General features: G+C 49.0%; 1 protein-coding gene across 3 annotated transcripts in view; it reads left to right on the top strand.

Annotated features, from left to right (window-relative positions):
• NECTIN1 (nectin cell adhesion molecule 1) overlaps positions 1-20,651 on the top strand; it is a 92,115-nt gene that overhangs the window by 57,109 nt on the left and 14,355 nt on the right. For all 3 annotated transcript variants that reach the window (XM_061476122.1, XM_061476123.1, XM_061476125.1), the window contains exons 6-8: positions 18,075-18,222; positions 19,944-20,031; positions 20,501-20,611. In XM_061476122.1, coding sequence (XP_061332106.1) covers positions 18,075-18,222; positions 19,944-20,031; positions 20,501-20,611 — 347 coding nt within the window. The remainder of the gene's footprint in view (positions 1-18,074; positions 18,223-19,943; positions 20,032-20,500; positions 20,612-20,651) is intronic.

Raw genomic sequence — 20,651 nt, forward strand, 5'->3', positions numbered from 1 at the left:
GGCAGACAGAGATTCCCTTGGGATCTCTTGGGATTGAACCTATAATCTGGATCAGGACAGAGCAGCATTGCTGAGCGCTGTACCTTAGCCACTGCTTACTTTAATGTAACAAGGGATGTGCTTCAGAGCGTGCGCCGTTTGTGGTTCAGAGATGATTCTCCACAAAGTCCGTTTCTCAAGTGAATCATCCTTTAGATCTGAATTTCACAACAAGGATCTAAAAAGGGTTGTGACAACACCGCCAACATCAAACTCCTCGTGGTCCATGACCAAGCGCAGAGTGGAAATCAGTGGCACAGCCCCTCCTCTGCACATTTCCCCCAGGACAGAGATGCTCCACGAGGAAATGGGTTTGGATGAAAACAACCCTTTATAAAGCCTGCAGGGTCCAGCAGTGATTCTTTCATGTTCTGCACCAGTCACAGGCAGGGACCACTGAGCTCATTGGCAAGTTCACGTTGCACTGACTCCGCATCCCCCCAGGGTGCAAGCCCACAGCGAAGCTGTCTCCTAAAGACCAAAGGTACAAAGCCTTGCAAATGAAGCAGACAAACCTGGGAGAGAAGGGGCCAGTGTGAGTGCTCCTGAGATAACGTATGGCTTGCAGGAAGTATGAGCAAGGAGCTCTATGAAATACGCTTTGGTAGCTGTTAGCCTTGCACTTAGAGGTGTCATTCTGTGATATGTAGCCTCCTTGGCTTCTTCATTGCCCATTCATACACAATCCACATAGTTAGCTCAGAAAAACAGTGGGACTGAGAGAAAGGAGAGGAGATAGCAAAGCAATATGGTGCTTCCAGGGGTTGTGTGGTGCTCAGTTGCCAGCTGAGGTTAAACCACGACAAGCCTATATCCAGCTCTCTTTCTGCCCCATCACACTTCTTGTTTCCCACCAGCACAAGCATAGCAAAGAGCTCAGCCATTTAGCTCATCAGAGTGGTTCAGAAAGGGGGTCAGATGGTTATTCCTCATCCAGAACCTGGGCAAGCCTGGAGTGGAAGTTCCTTAGACAGTATTGCACAGCAGTGAGGTACCCCGCAAGGTTCAGGTAGCTCAAGGCTCAGTAGTGCGTTCCCCTTCATCCTTCAGCGTTACTGCATGGGTGCAGTTATCCACACAGCCATAGAGAAATGCCACCTCTGTGCAGTGATTTGCTTCTTGCTGGCCCTTGCAAGGTCACCTAATTGGCCTAGAGCCTCTTGGGGTGGTAATTAGCCAAATGATTAGCCATTAAACTGAAGCAAGGTAGAAGAAAAAAGAAGCGTGCAGGGAAAAAGTCAGATTGATGTTGCATCCGAGAGCTGTTTTGATCCAGTAATAGCATCGCTCCCTTCTCTGGGTTGAATTGCTCTGAGGGGGTCATTGGAGGAAATCAGATCAGGTTTTCCAGCTGCGTCAGGAAGAAAGTGGTACCTGTTGCTACCCCAATGCAAGGGTGGGCTCAGTAGAGATGCCAAATCCGAGACCATGTGTATCCTGGGAGGTTCTACAGGGGAGCAGAGTGATGGAGACGGTGCCGTACTCATCCTGCAGGGACAATCTGCCTCCTGGTGGTCCCTAGGGCTGCGAGGGAAGGCAGAGGGGCAATCTTCTTACCCTGGGGGACGGTGTCACTTGTCCCTTTGTGCCTCAGTTTCTTGCTTTGGTCCAGATCCTGGCAGGCTGGAGTCAAGCTGCCGGTTTTAAGTGGTGATGCACTCCCCACAGGCTGGGCCAGCTGAGGCACCTCTCCCAGGGACCCTCAGGCTACCTCAAGTGAAAACTCCCCTGCTTCTCTACCCCCTTTTCATCAGAGGTGCTAAAGAGGTGTAAAATGTCCCTGTGGGACGCTGCAAAGAACAAGCAGAAGCTTCCATTTGGGAGACTTTGGAAGCTGCCTTGGAGGTATGGCCGGTTGCCCTACCTCCATTTGAAGGTATCATTGTCCACATTCCTTTGCTGGGTTCTTGCCAGTGAAGAGACTTATCAACATGGTGCTTTTCCCTTCCCAAGCCCTGATCCTGAATGGCAACTTGAGGCAAAACTTGTGGTACCTCAAGACGTAAGATGTGCCTATGGGAAAGCTGAACAGGCGGATGAGGGGAGGTCAGCCTGAGCCCTGTGGTACATCGCTCTGGGTCTCACCCACATCTCAACAAAGCAAATGCAGCTGAATTCGGGCCAAGCCCCTGTGTGTATGCAGGGAGTGGTATGATGCAGATGCATCGATGTCACAACCCAAAACAAGCCTGCAGTTTATGTACAAAGACACCCCAGCTGTTTTCCTGCTGGGGTTTAGCTCTGAGATTATTCACCCTGGTGATGTTATTTTCCCTTATTTAATTGCCAGATTCCCCCACCCCACCCCTGTTGTTAAAACATTTTCATTCAGCCAGGGGAAAAAAAAAAAGAAAAGGATTAAAAAAAAAAAAAAACAACAAAAACCCAAACCAACCCTGAAGATTTCTGAGTAAAGATACAAAAATCAAACCAAATGGTAGCACCAAATTGATTGCAAAGACATAAGGGACAAAGGGAGCCATTTTCCTGATGTTGAGTCAAAAAAGGAACACAACAACTGTTCAGCAGGAATCACTGAGGGTTAGAGAGAGGGATTCAAAAGATTGATCTTCAAGCAATTAGAGGAGGGAATGAAATTAGAACAGGAGCTGCTGCTCTCCTTTGCTGTTACTCTTTCCCATGCATAAGCACAAACGCACACACACACACACACACAGAGCTTTTTGTAGGTTCAGCTACCAGTCTTTATGCTCAAGAGCGGAGGGGAAACCCCATTGCCCAGCCCACTGAGGAGGCAAATGCGTTGTGCCTGCGGGCTGCACAGAGCTAGAGGGTTTCATACCATGGAAATGGGGGGGTATCCCAGGCCCATTGAAGTTTTGGGGTCTGTTTGCTCTGCTAGGACCCAGTGAGAAGTGATGCTCCCAGCATCGTGTGTACTGATGCCTGGTCTTCATTCTGCCAGGCTTATGATAGCAGAGCACAGCCAGGGCTGGGGTGCTGGAGCAGAGGGTGCTGCCTTCTGCAATGGGGCTAAGGGGAGGATTCAGTCCACCAGCAAGGGAAGGAAACCCAAGCCTTAGAGAAGGGGATGAGTTTGTACTTTGGATCAGTGTGACTTTCATATGGCATTTACCTGGGGGTGAATGTAAGAAGCCTATGGAGTCCGATCCTCCGCTAGCATAAGCTGGTATTGGTGGAGGTACTCTCATACTGAGGATCTGATTTTTCTTTTCTTTTGCCTTTCTGTTTTTTAAGCATAATTCCTTAACTGCAGTGATTTGACCCTCTTTCTTCCTCCTCTTGCTGTAATTAAATTGTGGAATAAAGACTAGAGACAGACAAACAACCCCAACCCCACTTCTTTCTTTTCTTTTTTTTTTTTTTTTTTTTTTGTAATCTGTGTTGTAAGTGCTTTTGTAAAAAATAAAAAATAAAAATAATAAGAATAATAATGTAATGGACTTTTATGATTTTTTGTTTGGGTTTTGTTTCGTTTCGTTTCGTTTTCCATCCTTTGTAATTTGTTTGTTTGGGGTCCAGGGAGGCATTTTCATGGTTCTAAGTTGTGTGGGCAGGGTGTTGCATCACCCTTCCTTTTACTTGTATAAAACCCAATAGTGGCTCAGCTGTGGAAAAAAAAAAAAAATGTACTTTTTTATAAATAAAGAATTTTAAAAGAAAAAGAGACATTTTCCTTTTCTTTGTGCCTCTGTGACTGCGTCGATCGCAACCTGGGAGTGAAGCTGCAAGGAGAGTCACAGGAGCAGAAATGGCATCTGCTTTCCAGTGACCTAGGGCTGTTCCCGTGATGTGCAGTACTGTGTAGTGGGAGTTGCTTGCAGATGAAGGCTCAAGGGTGGGGGTTAAGAGATGTGCCAAGCAATGAGTGGCCTGGAGAAGGTGGACAGCAAACGACTGGGTTGTATTAGGTGGAATTCTTCACAGCAGCCTCCAGATAGACAAAAGGAGGTGGGAGCGTTTCCCTTTATCAATGTAAACGGTGAAATCCCTTGTTAAAGGATGCTGCTGATGTCTAAAGGTAACCTGAGCTGAAAGAGTTCTTCCCTAGAAGAACCTGGGGAAGAAAAATCCATCGAAAGCTGTTAACAGTTATGACACTGCCTCTAGCTTAGGAAGTTCTTAAGTTGCTGTTAGCTATAGCAGATGGGACAGGCTATTGGCAATATGTCAATACACACTTGCTCTCTTCTTAGGTTTCCTCTAGGCACTGTTAATTAGGTGTGGGCAGGGCCAGGGTACTGGGACGGGCCAACCTTTGATTTGACACAGTAGGGTATTCTTATAGCACACTGAAAACATCTGAATGCTATAGGGATGCTAAAGGTCCATTGAGAGGCAAGATCAGTCAAACTGCATCCCTGCGTCTCCGTTACTGATCTCTGCGTTGGGAAGAGCAGTTTGTCTTTCCCCTGGCTTTTCAGACTCCTGACTGCGAATATACGCTACAAAGCAAGCCTTGTTCCCAAAGATCAAGGCAGACAACTCTGCAAGACTCAGGCTTTGGTGAGGGAGGGAGAGACAAAGCAAGCAAGAGATAAGAGAAAATGCCCATGCTCTTCCTTGCAGTGATATCAACAGGTGTTTTGCCATGGCTCTGGCCTAGGGAGCAGAATAGTCCCTGGGAAAGGAATTTTGCACCCAGCTTCAGCGCGTGAATGATGTGCTGGAGATCTGAGCCAAACCCCAGCACAGAGAGAGGGATCCTGACCCAGATCTGAACTGATCTGGTCTCCCTTGTGAAGAGGTGGGTTGAACAGAGCAGGAAGTGTTCAGGATTAGGCTGGAAAGGAGTGGTTTGGTGCAGACTCTTCGTTCCCAGTCAGCAGCAAAGCAGGCATGGAGCATGAGCCAGAGCAGCAGGAGGCTCTGATGCAAGGCTAGATGATCAGTGCATTGTGTGCTGCTTGGCAGACAGGCTCCCTCAAAACCCCTTGCCACTAAAGGGACTGGTGCTCAGCCATTCTGCTGATAAAGGACAGTGGGCACCTCTACTTTGGAAGGGGTTAAAGATAAAGCCTTGGGGAGCCTCTCCTCAGATGCAAAGAGAGCAAAAGCCAGGAGCACTCTTGTTATCAGGCTTCAACGCGGCCAAGGGAGTTCTGACCACTAGCTGGCCTGTGTCTATATGCCCACATATTTTACTCCTCTCCTTTTCCCCTGTCTGCAGCTCCTCTTAGTCGTGACAAGATGTTGGAGGTGTAGCTTTGCTTCAGCTGCAGCGGTTCAAGTCAGTAGCCCTAGGACCAGCCACGACAGAGATGCAGAGGGGCAGGAATCCATAGAACTGGATCCCCAGCAGCTGGCTCATCCACATCAGCCAAGTTTGGGGGTAGGGAAGTAAAGGAGAAAGAAAAGGGATCACCAGGGAGCTGGGATGGGGCTCTTGGATGGAAAGAAGGATAGGAGGGGCTGTCTTTGCCCATGGTCCTACTGCGATGAGCCCCTGGGAAATGCTGCGGTGGTTTCCCAGGCCATGTCTTACAGTTAAGCGATGATGGATAAAACCCATTGCACGGGGCCTCTTCTCAGCAGCTCAGGTTGCAGAGAGCTGAACACAGCGGGAAGCGAGTCCCATGCAGTGCCCCTAAGTATTGTGTTTCTCTGGAACAAAACAGAAACACGTTGGGGGCGGGAATGCCAGCAATGCATGTAGCCTATGGAAAAATGGCAGCGTGGCTTGGATCCCTTCTCAAAGCCACATCTCTGCAGGCGAGCGCTGCTGGCCCCAACAGCAACTTCAGAGCCCTGACGATCAGCAGAGGTGCCAGCAGAGTCAGGGTTGGAGCTGGATCAGGGCAGGAGGAGATGAACAAGAGGCTTATGTTTGCTCATAGGCTGTTTGCCCACTGCTGAGCATGGTCCGGCAGCAGAAAGCCAGTCTGAACCAGAGCAAATGCCATCCAATTTCCCTCCCTGGACCTGGGAGATGTACATGGAATTCAGGGCCGAAATGTCCGTGGTGGAGAGACAGAGCCAGGTTCCTCAATGGTGTGAGCATATTCAACTTTTCTGCCTATAAAGGAGTTATGCTTATTTCCACCCATAGCAATGAATGTGGCCTAAGTAGGATATATAGTGAGTGAGAGTGACATAGAGTCCAGTGTAATCAGGGAATTAGCAGGCAACCTGCCCAATACCCTTGGGCCCTGGCTCCTGGGAGGGTGTCCCTCCCATACTGGGGTTAACGTCTTGCACAACACTCAAAACCACATTCATGGCAGACTCAGAGCTGGAAGCACAAAGGGCTGCAACAGACAGAGAGAAAGGCAGTGTAACTGGGAGATGTGGACCCAGGCTGGATATGCAGGGGTGGGAGCACTGGAGACAGGTCAGGCCACAGGCCACCAGTCCAGAAATACATCACCATCAGTCTAAACTTCATCGTGAGGTAAGGGGCAATCTGTGCTTTAGTTCAAGGCAAAGCACTCAAGGTCACACATACCATTAAATCTCTTCGAGCTAGTGCTGGAAAAGTGGAACTGAGGGAAACTTGTCGGTTTAGAGCAGCGCTGGGTGAATCACTTGTAGTAACAAATATGTATGGTGAGGTTGTTTTCATGGTTTCAGAGCGTTTGCAATCCCGAGTTTGATTTGTATGAACGTATTTGTTAGAGGAAATTGCTTTATGCAAATGTATTCCAGCTGGGGGACCTGCGACACTGTTGATGCTCTCAGTGGTGCCTGGCAGAAGGCAAGGGGGGCTGCTTCTTTCCCCCTCCAAACAATGCATTTCACAGCCTTCCCCGATGCGTTTAGACGCAGGCTCTCTCGCTTGTATAGGATTTGCCAGATGATGAACAGAACGAGGATGAGCCTGTTTAAAACTCAGCCGGATCCGTGTTGCACAGGCATGGCCGTGTAGGCAAAGCAAGGGCACAGAGATAAACGTGTCTGCTATTAAAATGTAGGTTAAAAACGTTGTATCACCCCTCAGGGGCTGAGATACTGAAAGGCAGTGATTTATGGATACCAACCATTGGAGCTGCTCCCTTCACCTCATCTGACTAAGCCCAGCGCAAGGTGAGTTAGGGACAATCCCTCCCCTGTGGGTTTCACAACTGCTGAACCAAACCCAGGTCCTCGTAGGAAGCAGGCAGAGGTTTCTGTCTGAACCGGGAAGAAAATGCATGCAAAGAGGCACTAAATGCTCTTTGCTGAAAACGTTGTCCCGTAGTTCGCCGGGGAGATCAGGAGGAACAGTTCAGCGCTGGCTAAATCCCGGGAGATTAATAGGGATCAAATGTGACGAGATCAAAGGGAGCGCCCTTTGAGGAGCTGTGGGAGGACAGGGTTTCTCTCTTTCATTAGTGCCAAGCCTTTTCCTAGCCTTGCACCCAAGCCCCTGGTGTATCTGGACCTTTGCAAAGTGAACGCTTTCCTCCATCCCTCTGCCTGTGAGCCCCTGCTAGCCCCACGGGGAGAGGGCACCTGGATGTTTCCATTCCTCCCTTATCTCTCTGCTCCTGGCAGCCTGTTTATCTCACTGTTTTGAAAAGAAAATTGCCAACTTCACACCCGTCAGGTTTAACTGATTGCCTGTTGCTTGGAGGGAGGGAGTCCATCCATATGGCCTTGGCTGCAGGGCCTCGGCTCACCAGGGGAAATGTCTCCATCCCTCAAGGGACAAACCACTTCATTTCCCATCTCATCTTATTGTCCTGCTGTAGCTCCCAGCCCTTTCAATTACTGCCTTACAGTCATAATGAACAGTAGCTTTCTGCTGGCACACAGATTTGTCCGCCCAAGGAGCTGATCTGATCATGAAACACTCATCCCCTGAGGTCCATCATTTTTCCCCTTTCCCTTGGGGGTGGTGATACAGAGAAGTGAAATGAATTCAGTGAAGGTGTGCAGGGAACCAGAGGAGAAGGCTCAGGGGCAGACTTGGGAGAGCTAAATCCTTATCTTGCTCATGAGAGCTCACTTCTGCCTATGGGATGTGTACAAACATATGCTCCCTGTCACCATCCCCAGCAGATGCTTTTCCATGCATCTGGTGCATACCTCATCCTCTACCCCCTCTTAATCTACAGAACCTGGAGGACATTTAATACCGGCTGTGCCCTTCCTAATACCTTAGACAAGGACGAGGTAGGAGAAGGAGCAACAAGTAGGAGGGGCAGCCAGCCCAGCTGCTGCCAGCTGTGCGAGGACCATGGCTGTTGATATGAATGCCGCAGCTGTCTGGTATTATGAATGGATACCAGAGTGGGAATGCCAAGTCTGAATGGGTAGAGTAAACACTGCGGAGCAGTCGAGAAATAATGGCATGGGGGCTTTATAAAAGGAAGAAATCATAATTAAATAGAAATTAGTTACTTAAATGGTCACTTCCCGGGGTTTCCTTGATGTCCGATTAACTTAACTTTTAATTTGCATAAGCAATGAATGTCTAATTATGTTATTAATATATTTGAGTTGAGGAGCTTATGGGGTTTTATAATTGGCATTTAACTAGATAGTTCCAGCATATTAACTGATGTTTTATAGCTCCACACGAGGTTTCCCAATTATAACTGACCTAAAAATTTCCTTGGAGGACCTGCCTTGAAAGTGTTACCTGAGCAACAGAATAGGGGGAGCTGAAGAGGAGGATGTGTGAAGCCGGTCCCTGCACGGAGGGATGCGTGTAGGGAGCTCTGCACCATCCACAGAGCCTTTGAGACCCTTCTCCCCTCCCTAGGATGCTCTTTCCTCGAAGCCAATAACATTTCCTGCGTCGGAGAGGGGGTCACTGACTGCTGAGCCAAAAAGGCTGACACACAGCAGAGGATTAGGGTGGGGAGAAAGAAGTGCAGAGATGGGGAAGGTTTGTCTGCGGTTTACAGCATCACCTTGTGACTGATAGGTGCTGGCAGCCTCTGAGATTCCGTGTTCAGCTCTTGCTTGTTCCCCTGTTTCTCTGCTGCAGGTTGGCACTGGTTTCTTTCTTAAGCATCGCTTAAGGTCCAGTTTCAATACACTTACTGTAAAGCTATACTCCAGCATCTTCTGCATTCTTCCCTTCTCGGTCCTCTTCCCAGCGCGTTGCAGTGGCTGAATTACAATGTCCTGGGTGTATTAATGGTCTTCTGTACAAATCCACCAACCTCTGTCTCCTCCAGGGATTGCTAAGGCACTGAGGTGGTCATTATTTCCACCAGCCTTATGAAAGCATCGAGTGGCATCAGAACCACCACCCCTCCTTGCAGACTATGTGGAAATGTGCCCGCTGACAGTGATTTCCTCTTGACAACTCCTTCCGAGACCTGTCAGCTAGCCAGTCTTAATCTATCTTCCATTCCACCTCTGCGCTTACGTTGATGAGATGACTGGTTTAGGAGGCAAAAGATGACATTGTGTTTGACTGACAAGAGCTATTTCCCATGAACCAGGTAGATTGGCATTGATTCTATGCCTGCCTTTTATTAATTCTTTATTAACTGGAACCTGTGTTAGCTTTTTTCCTTGGATGCCAGCAATTCAAGACATTCTCTGTGTCCTCTTCCAGCCTGCTAGGATTTAACCTCCTAGAATTCAACTGTTTTAATGTACACTAAAACCTAACAGGACTCAGTTAGGGATCTCCTCAGCTAAGACTTTCAACCTATCTGTTTGCTTATACTAAGTGGAGTATCCAAGGAGATGGTGTCCAGCAAGCTCCTTGCTCTTGTCATCCTCAAACATGCGGCAATTGTTTTGTCATCTTAGAAGCAACAAACAAATGGCTGTTGGTCTCCAGAGAGAGATCATGAATAGTTATTCAAATCTCCTGCCTTTTTCTGGATCATTACTGCCCTCTTGACCATATCCATCTGGTAAAGTGACTATAGAGCACTGCAGAGATTTTGTTTGTTCTTGTTGTGTTCCCCAGGGTAACCCTCGCTTTTGTATCCATCGCCTGTCCTTCACAGCTTCTCTTGCATTCTGACTGATCGCTCTCTTTCCAGCTTTTGCATTTGATGTATATTGGACATGAGGGAAGCTCCCTATGTGCCAGCTAAGAAGTTCCCAGCTGAATTAAGTCTACATGGCTAAATATTGATTTAAATTCCACGCTAACGCAGGGACTGTCCTGTAGACATTTGAGAAGTTAGGAGGGAAGGTGTGTTAGGAGTTTCCTATTAACAGAAGGGAGAAAACAGGAGAAGGGTCAGAAGCATCACGTCTGAGTTGTTTTCTGCCCCATTGTCTCTCTTCTGGAGCAGGATTGAATAGAGGTAGCTGGGGATGTTATTGCTAAATCAGCGCAGGCACAGTTACAGCCCTGGCTTGGGAGAAGCAGATCTCACCCTCAGCACCACTGGTCAGGAGGATGCATGTGAGGAGCAGGAGAGGAGGCAGCAGTTAACCAGGGGAAGTAAGAGAACTGTAGCCCTGTCCACCTTTCCATTCGCACAACTGTTCATGCCCTTTTGGCCAGATGACACAGAAGCAGAGCAGTTCCTCCTTGCCCTGCAGCACATACCCTGTGTCTGCACCTCTCTCTGCACAGACGCAAACAGGGAACTGATCTCATCCTTTGGGAACATCCAAGATACAGCTGCCCTGTGCTGTAAGCATCCAGGAGGCAACAGGAGACAAATAGGACCCAGGGCATGTGGCCAAGCAGAGTGAGACATACCCAGGAGTGCTGCTGGAGATTGTTGAGCAAATTAACTCTATTAACGCAAATGATGAGAGTCTGAGCTGCAGTGCCTGTACCTTCTATCTGACACAATTCATCTGGTGGCTGCTTGTAATAGCATGACCTTAATGGACTCATCAAGGGAGCAAGGCTGCATCTCTGACCAAACATGGATTTGGGACCACTCTGTGCCCTGGGCGGCCTGCTTAGATCAAGAGAGACACACTACAGTGTAATGGGGTTCAGGATCTGGCCCCTTCCTCCTCCAGGAGAGGCAATTTAAAGTGTCATCACCTCCTTGAAACTGTACAGCAGAAGAAACAAACTGCTAAAGGGATTTGATTGTTCATTACTCTGCTGAGTTGCAAGGAAATGAAGCAGAACTAAAATTAAGGGCTGGGAGGCAGAAGAAATGTCAGATAACATTTTCCATCTTCTCCAGGGCCCATCTTCTCCTCCAAAACAGGTTTGGGCACTCTCCATATTGCTGCATTGAGCTGGGAAGCCCCCGGTTCTGGGAAGGCAGGGAGATTTGTGGAGATGGACAAGCAGGATGAAGAGAGGGCAGAGATTTGGATAGATGGGTTAGAGACTCTCTGCTAGAGCCACTGAGTGGCATGAAGAGACAGGGACAGCCTACAGTCTAGACCTAATGCAGACATTGTTTGGCTGAGTGGAAAGCACAGGGATGTGCACAAACAGAGCTCAGTTTCTAAGGGTGGACACTGCTGCAAATGGCTGCTTGCTGCCTCACCCTCAGCATCTGGCTTTTCTGTTGCACAGTGATGTCCTTGCCAAGCTCTGTCCTTTCACACAGATAACAGGCCCTCATTCCTAAGCTCCCAAACCATGTGTCCAGGTGCTGCTTAACACCTTTGCTCCAGGAGTGGAAGGAAAACCAACTCAGTAAGAGGTGTCTGCAGGGCAGCTGCAAGGGTCAAGTCCTCCTCTCTGCTGGATCCCATGGGGTTAACACACTGCTCCTGTTGCTGCTATCCAAACCCCAGCCTCTTTCATGGCCACTGGGAAGCACTGCAAGGGAAGGTCACCAGGGGTTAAAGCCACATTCCAGACATGCTTCTGCAGCCAGCAGCTACTTAACCAGATGCTACTTAACCAAGGATGACTCTGCTGCTTCTCCTGCAGGAGAGGAAAGGGGGAAAGCTGGTCATTAACTGGAGAGAGCCGAGATGCCTCCACCCTTGGTGAATGGCAAAGCAATTGTCTTTGCTGGAATGTGTGTGAAATCTCTACTAATATCAAGCAGATCCATGTGTCCACTTGCAGTTGGGCATGCTCTTCAAAGCAGGCACCCCAGGGAGGGCTGGATCCACACACCACACTGCCAAACTCTCCCAAAACCTCATCAGAGACGGGCAAAGTGGTTTGCAAAGTCTTTAAGTTGGGCTGGTAAAAATTACAGGGGAAAGCAAAGTGGGCAGGGATCTTAAAAGGATGCTGCTATTAGTACCTCGGCAGTGGGATACCCATGCTTCGAATGCACTTGGGACCCAGAGAATACCCATAACTTCAAGAGAGCGGAATTAGAGGGGGGATGTATCAGGTCACTCATAGAGGGCTTGGCAGTTGTGAGGGATTCCCGTTTGTGGGAGGGAGAGGAAGGACAACACAGAGAGAAGTCAGGAGCATTTGTTGTTTAACTGCCCCTGGGGACACTGAAGAACCAGAAGCACGTTGTTAGCAAGATCAGTCCTGAGCTCTTTTTGTAGCTGGAGGAGTCTCTGGGAGGCAGGGATGGGGAGGGCTGCTCCTGCCAAGTGAAGCCCAGGCACTCCTCCTGCTCAGAAAACCCTGCCAACCACCCTTGCTAACCAAATCACTCCTCTTGCCCGTCTTTCTAACTCCCCTTCTTCCTCTCTCGGCGTATGTCAGCAGATGAACAACACTTGATAGCAGAGCTGGTTCTGGATGAACACTGAGATGTCGTGGTCCCCTTCTCCACTCCATTTAAGGCCAGGACAAAAGGAAAGGGCATGGAGATTCGGGACCCAGCTCGGATGGGTGAAGGAAATGCTGCTGCTGGGTGGGGGTTGGATGGAACTTTAACCTCACGCTAATGGTGTACAGCATCTTTTCCGTCTTAATCCCTTTTATCCTCTGGATGCTTAGCTGTCCCTGCCAGGGATTCACTTAACATACACAGCGAAGGGAACTGCCCCCAGAGAAACCTACGCCACCTCTCCTCCCTCATACTTCAGATCCCTTTAAACCTCCAGTGACTCGCAAGCCCTGCTGTTCATCTTACCCTTTGGCCCATCAGCTCTACCAGCTCACATCTCCGCTCCCCTGAGAACAGCATTCCATTAACCCTTTACAAACACAAAGCATCACGAGGCTCTGAACCGGCTTGTGCCTGGGGATGTGTATGCTGTTGGAGCGTGCCTCACGTCAGCCAATCCCGCTCTTGTCTTTTAAACCAAACTGGGGATGTATTTGTTCTGCCAAGCTTTTCAACTCAGTTTAATTTAGCTCTGTGAACTTGCCGTGTCTCAGGCTCCCTGGAATGTGTCAGGTGGGGTGTATTATAAATATGCATCATCTGATCTCAGAGTCTTGCTCAAAGGTTTAGCAGCAGAAAGAGTCCAGCAAGTGCTAACCCCTTTCCACTGGAGCAGGGTGACAATCCAGGTCACAGACAGGCTTACTTTGAGCTGGCATTGTACCAGGACAGGCTGCTTTATATCTGCAAGCCGTATATGCCTGTGAACAGGGATGCAGTTGAGTACCGAGGTAACATTAACTCCAGCAAGGCTGGCAGTGAGAAGAGCTTCAAAGCTGCCAGCATAAAGAAAAGGATCACGATTCCTTCCTATTGATTTGCAACTTGTCTGCGAGCGAGGCAGCGCGTTGCTGAGTGCCTTGGCCAGCCAGCCTTGAAATAGATGGGGATTTGTTTTGTGTGGGGAGGTGATAAACAGAAAGGGAACCCTGCTTTGCAATTGGTTACAGATGCAGGCAGATCTTTGAGCAAATGTCCTATCAGAAGAGGTGTATGTTGTCATGCTGGTTTTCTGCGAAGCATTGAGGGATCAGGTTGAAGTTAGGAGGAGGCAAAGAAGAGTGTGCAGCTCTGTTTGAGGAAAGTGGTGCTCAAATAAACCACAGAGCTCAAAGAGCTGCAGTGAGCTGGGCCCGGAGACTGACTCGGCTTCCAGATTTACCTGGGAGATGCAGGTTAGTGCATCAGCAATTAGATGGGGCTTAGGCTCTCCCTGGGGCAGCTGACTACATGGCAGACAGGATAGAAAGAAGACATTAAAGGTGTGAAACCCAAACTGCAGCAAGCACAGAACTGTCTGGCCAATCCCAGCTTTACATAAAGTCAATCCCATACAGGCACAGGCCCTTGGTGGGGATGTAATGTATCCCGCTCGCATGCTTTGATCCCAGCAACAGCCAGGCTGCTTCATGATGCAAATGTCCCAGCCATACAAGTAGCTGTAAGGAAAGGCACCTTACTTTCAAAAGAGTGACAGACCCTCCTCTGTCTCTTCTTTCCTTTCCCTTTTAGAAAGTCCTTCACATCACCCTCCACCAAGAGCAACTGAGTCATTTCCTCCGCTCTGGAATACCCTCCTCTGGAAGCTTTCCAGTTTATCCATCTTTGCCTCACTTCACGTTCCCTTTGGGAACATCTCTCTTGCTCTCCTGCAAGCTGGTTCTCCAGAGCTTTCATTGTTCCTCTATTATTATTTACTACTGCGCTCTGCAGCTGCACTATTTCACCCCATGGGCATAGCACGTGTGGACAGCTCTGTCCCTTTGTCTCTGTGCTTTGAAACACTACCATGGCTGCGTGCAGTAAATGTGAGCCACGGCTCTGTCCATACAGACAGAGCCCTGTGGCTGTTTGGACGAGGCTTTTTCCACAGCTATGAAGCTATGCCTCAGTTAAGTGCTGTGATTGTGGCCAATGCATCTCTCCAGGATGGACATTCTTGTCTAGTGGACATTCTTCACTTGTTTGGGAAATGGGAACAACAGACAGCACTGAACTTCTGGGTGTGATTTAACTGAGCACGGGGAGTGAGGAATTGCAGTATCAGCACCTCACACCGTGTTTTAATTGACCTAGCTGGTAGGAAGGTCTTCGTCTGTTACCAGTTGCTTTTGGAAACCCGGACACACGCACAAACACCCCATTGGGTGAGTGGGCAGGATGCTTTACGGATAGATAACCGCTTTTCTTCCTTTCCTCTGTCTTCTATCTCCAGAATAGCCATGGGAGAACAAAGTAACGAAGGAAACTGCTCTGAAAGAGACTGGGGGTGGAGTGTCCTTCTTTTCTCCTTAATTGTAACACTGTGAATTAATTCAGTTTCCAGCAGGAGTGAGAAGTTCCCAGCAGCCCTTAGGCATCCAGATAAGGCTGAGCTCTTCATTCAACCCCTTTGGGCTCTCTGGTACCAAGCTCACTGCCAACTGCTTCTCACTAACTTTTTGGAGAGTTTAAATTATCCGAGCGTGACACAGAGCAAGGGGTTTTGCATTCTTAATTGCCAAAGCCTTTTCCCACTCCAGTCTGGAGGCCCCTGAGCTGCCCTGCCAATTTATTCTGATCCTGATTCGCAAGCCTTGCAAACACCTTCCCAGGGCTGCACGAAAGCCCTGTCAGTGTAACTGAATCCTCATCTCCCCATTCTTAGCTTCTCCTGAGGCTTTCCTCGCGTCCTCCTGCTTCACTTACAGCATCCTTTCTTGCAGCCCCCTTGCCCTCCAGACAAGCCCTGTTGGTGCCTCTGGCTTTGCCTGTTAAGGAGGCAGTGTCCACAGAGGAAGGAAGGGCATAGGCTGGGTTGCAGGTGCTATGCTAGCCATAGCTCTTCCCCAGGAAGGGGAGGTTGAGGAAATAGGTAGGGATGCTGATGGAAGAAGGTTTAAAACAGGAAAAAAACCCAAAGCAAAAAGGGGGGAGAGAGGGGAGAGCCAGCAGAAAGGAAGGTCTCTCTCTACCTTTTCCATTTCTTTTCCCCTCCTCTGCACTTTCATGATCTCTCATTTATCTCCCTCATCTCTCAGTGTTTCCTCCTATTGACAGCAATGATCCCATTGCCTTTCACAGCTTCCTAGCTGGATTCCTGTGGAGATGTCACCACCACTTCTGCAGGTGGGCTCAGCCTGTCCTCAGGAAAGAGACCTGCACGTGTAGGGCAGGGCTTGTTGCTGTAGGACTGTGTCATTGTTTGGTATTTGCCATTCTGTGGAAGCAACACAGCCCCATCTGAGGCAGCTGTAATGGGTACCTACACCAGAATGTTCATACCTTGGCTTGGCAAGAAGGACAAGGTGTTAGACACCCCAAAGCATTCACAGTGCTCCTTTGTCCTTTCCCTCTCCTCATCCCCTTACTTTCTTTACCCAGTGCCCTCTATTTCTCTTCTGCAAACTGATGGCTGCATTTTCCCCTCTTTAGGTTTTCCTAGCCCTTTTCCACTAGTGCACAGCCCTGTTCAAGTTCCTGGAGGTTCATTTTGGCTTTATTTACTTCCTTTTCCCTCTTCTTCCTTCCATCCCTTTCCCCCACACACATATACACACTGCTGATTTACAGCTGTAGCAGGAGGCTGATGTTCTCTGCTCACTACCTGCCATCCAGAGAGCCATTAGAGGCCAATTCATCATGGAAATGCCCCAGCCAAAGTGACTGGAAGATTCTTTACCGTCGCTGTCCCTGGGGTTTGGATTGCAACACGTCAGCCTGAGCATGGCTGTAAGTGAGCTGTCTCAAGGCAGAAATATGATTTACAAGATAATGTGGCTTATGGAGAAAGGAAGAGAAAGCAAAGTGACTGCCACTGCTGAGGATGGTGGGGAGCGGAGCCTCACATGCTGATGACTACAGCATCACTTGAAGACACACAGCTCTAAGCTCTTAATTAATGAACAGGGAAGGTGTGGGATGCTGACTGATGGAGGCAAGAGAAAACCAGGTTTGCATGGAAAGGGGTGTGAGGGATCTGTGTCAAGACACTTCCCAGGGAAAATGCTCTCAGCATGGTGCTGGGAGTTCGAGTGTTTTGTACCGATGCAGTAAACATGCCAGTTCTCTGCTGTGCAATTTGTCAGTATTGACCAGAGAAGGGTTTTTCCCTGGGAAAGGTTTAAGCATCTCAGTTCACTTCTGGATGACAGGAGTGAATCTGAAAGGTGAAGAGGTGAGATGTGGGAACAGGCTCTTAGCAGCACGGCTCTGCAATTGCACCTGGTGTAAGTGATTTCAGGGAGCCCAGCCTTCAAGCTAAGCAAGCGATGAATCCATGGATATGAGGTGGGAGTGCATGGCAGATTTTCACCCTGAAATGGCCTGTGTAAGTTGTCCTGTGTGATTTGGGAATGTGTACGGATGTTTTATAACCATGCACAAGTGTAAGATGTGCCTAATTTTGAGACCTTGGGTTTAGTGGAGATACAGGCTACCACTATGATACCCAAAGCCAACTGCTGCAGAACGAGGTCAGTATAGTCCAGTATTCAGCCTCTAACAGCAGCCAGGGCATTAAGTACGAGAATTAGACGTGACAGACAAGTTCTATGAAACACCTTGCTCCCTCATCTCTGTCTCGCTCCCCTCCCCTGAATTCCTTTTCCTTCTCCTCCTCCTCCTTCTTCCTCCATTCCAATTATCTCCTTCTTTCATCACTGCCGGAGCTGTAAGTACAAAGTACCAATTAGCTAGTTTTCAAGTTTAATTAGGTTGGAAGGTAGAGCAAATTAAATCCTTTTATCGTATGTTTCAAAGCGCTTTCCCGTCAGGCCCATGGGATAGATTTCCTTTGAATGAGGTCCATGTTAGCCACTGAGGAGCTGGCCCAAGTCACCGAGCTCTCTGGCCATGAGGCAAAGAGGAAATGAAATGCAGGACGTGATACATCATCCCCTCGCCCCTCAATCCTCCATGCAGGACTTCTTTCTGGGATGGTTTAGGGGTGTACATAGCTCTACTCCACATTGATAAACTGAGCTTCGGTCCTCAGGTCTTCTAAGGTCTACTTTAATAGCAAAGCTCTCCTTCATTTCAGCAGTGCCAGGACTTCACTGAAGACACTGTGATAAGGCCCTGCAGAAGGCTTTCAAGATAGTTATTGATACTATTATCTCAAGCAGCACGTCCATATGAGTCCCACTGCACCATATGGGGGGTCATCTTGGAAGCACCTTTAGTCCCTAAGCCCTTCTTTCTTTGAGGACAGAACAAAAGCAGAACAGCAGGCCCAGGAATAACCACCTAATTCAAGGGGGAATTGCAGAATGGATAAGGAAGCGGTTAGCACTTGGAAACACATGGTCTGCAATTGCAGCTACAGAGTTCTGTGCCTTTTGAGCTCTGAAAACTACGTTTCAGCATGACCTTTGCTCTTAGCGCCTTACCCTTGTGTTGTCTGGTACCCTGACCCTCTTTCCTGTGCTTCCCTGTGTGTTGCAGATAAGCCACTACCTCAGGGTGCCCCAGGAGGCATTATTGGGATCGTGGGAGGTGTCATCGCAGCAGTCCTCATCATTGGCGTGGCTGTCACCGTAATTATTGTCTACAGGAGGCAACAAAAGGACCGCACTGAAACAGACAACGACCTGTAAGTAGCCCCGTGCTTGAAGTAGAGGATGGATGGGGCTACAGAGAGCACCGCAGGTCCTTCACTACCTGCACAGAGAAAAGCTGGTCAGCAAACTGGCTTTCCTGTCTGCCACCCCCTGGCTCACTCCTTTGACTCAGAGAGGGGTCTCTGATAGAGCCTGAGCACCTTGGATATCCCAAGGAATCCAGTCACAGGCGCTCCACGTTCCAGCTTTGTTCATGCGGTGCCAGCCTGAAGACCTGAACTCTGGCAATACAAGGGCAGGGCAAGGGGATGCCCCGGGGGCTCCTCTTTGACAGGTACTTGCTTTGCTCTGCCCTAGGCTGTGCAGCACTGATCCCAGGCAGGGAATTCGGTGGTGTGGACTTCAGGCTATGCAGCAGGAACAGAGCCCTCTTCAGAACTGTTTATCCTGGCCTCTTCCTGAAAAGCTCTATCTTGTAACTGCCTTTTCACAAGAGCACCCACTCCCTTCCTCCCCACTTCATCGGGGAGGCACAGAAAGCCCAAAGGCCAGAAGTTGCTTTTATGTTCCACAACACCCATCCTCATTGTTGATACATCTTGGCCACATTTTGTGCTCCATTTAGTCCCGTTTGAGAGAGGGCATTGGAGGATAAGTGGAGATGGGGGGGGGGGGGGGAAGAGAACAGGGAAAGCAGGAGGAGGAACAGAAAGGCACACAAACAAAACTACAGCACCACAAGGTGAAATTGCATCAACAGCATCAGCGCTAAGCTAGAGATGCATTCAGACAATCCACTTCCCACAATGGCCCTCCACACAGGCACAGTGAAGAGCCACTTTAGCTGAGAATAGAAACACAATGGTGCCCTAGTCTGCAGAGGTGCTGCCTCTATTGCCGTCTGCTCCAAAGGCTCCAAAAGGTAACAGCATTTCTTTCCTTTAAAGCCATCATGTCAATGCTTTGCAGAGCCTTGGGGACCCATTTTACCTTCCCACTCACCCCTACGCTCCGATCCCAAGCTAGAATCCATTGGGTTGCCAAGGAAAGTCACCCATCTCTGTCAGAAGATGTGGTGAAGATTGTACAGAGAGAAGGGAGGGGGAGGCAGCCAATTAGCGGATCGGGTTTAATAAGTTTTGTAAAGGGATTAGGCACATCCATGCATGTGATCAGAATGCGCAGAGGCAGTCTCTAGGCTGGGATTATAATGGCTGCCAATCCTTATGCTCTGGGGCAAAAGTTGATCCCCTGACTGGGGTCAGGGATGAATCCGCCTGCGTGGCATAGCACGTCTACAAGGAAGACTCAAAGCCCTACTGGGAAGCCTGTGACAGGGGTTGCCAGTGCAGGCAAGCTCCGGAACTGGGGGTGACATTACCCTGTTGATTTGCAGACGCTGCCAGACACTTCCTGGTACCCTACAGCTATACATTGAATGAGCCTCCTCCCATGGGATGGTTTGGAGCCATCCCAAAGCAGTGCTGGGAGACAGGTACCCCAGCTGCAGCTCAGGATCTGCAATCCGACATGGGGATTTGCTTGGAGTTAGGAACAGAATGCTGATTTCTATTAACACTTCTAATTGGGGTGAGAAGGAGGGCACAGAGGGGTTACAGAGAATAATGTATATGGTTATATTGGCAGTTTGGTGCCAAACACAACCCACTCTTTGGCGCATGCAGGATGCGGCTTGTCACGTACACCAAAGCAAGCAGACCCCTTTCCTCTCTAATCACTTCTTTACCTGCAGAATCGACTTGCCTCCATCCCACAAACCTGCCCCTCCACCAAAGAGGAAACAGGAGATGAAAAGCCACCTGACTGCAGAAGACATCCAGGTATGGCTCCCTAACCCAGCTGCAAGCTCCTTCCTCTGGCAAGGAAAACCGACTTCAAGCAGTGTCCGCAGTGGGAACACTGGGTTTGCAAGAGGAAAATCGCCCATGGCCTAAGTTTGAGGGTCAGAAAGTGAGGACTTGTCTGCCCGGAACTCCCAAAGTTTGGCACTATCTGAAAGCTATAATTGGGATCCTGCTTACTTTGGTGGGGATTGAGTTTTAAATGAGGTGGTGTTCAGATGAGAGCACTTCCGAGCATGCCCACCATTCTGAATGTCATGGGTGGTAGTGAGGGGTATGGGAATGAAAGAAAGAGAATGGGAGGCAAATCATATGGTTGGAGGAAGGGAGAAGGTAAGATGCACTGCCTTCCATGGTGATACCTGGTGGTGGTGCAGATGTGGCCCTGAGCTGTGACAGAAGAACAGTACTTGCTCTTCTCATCCCTCTTCTCTCTCGTCTGTTATAGGTTGTTCACTTAGACAACATGAAACACGAGGAGGAAATCCAGAAACTCCCTCTGCAGACTCCATACTACGACATGGCAGCCACCGAGCCCTCTCCCTACACTGACAAACTGGTAAGGAGATCAGGGAGCTAATAGTGCTGCCTGGCCCCAT

The sequence above is a fragment of the Pezoporus flaviventris genome, unplaced genomic scaffold (genome assembly GCF_033815535.1).
Source record: "Pezoporus flaviventris isolate CSIRO_AGI_PZ_B2104156 unplaced genomic scaffold, CSIRO_AGI_Pfla_v1 ptg000093l, whole genome shotgun sequence".
Classification (NCBI taxonomy): domain Eukaryota; kingdom Metazoa; phylum Chordata; class Aves; order Psittaciformes; family Psittacidae; genus Pezoporus; species Pezoporus flaviventris.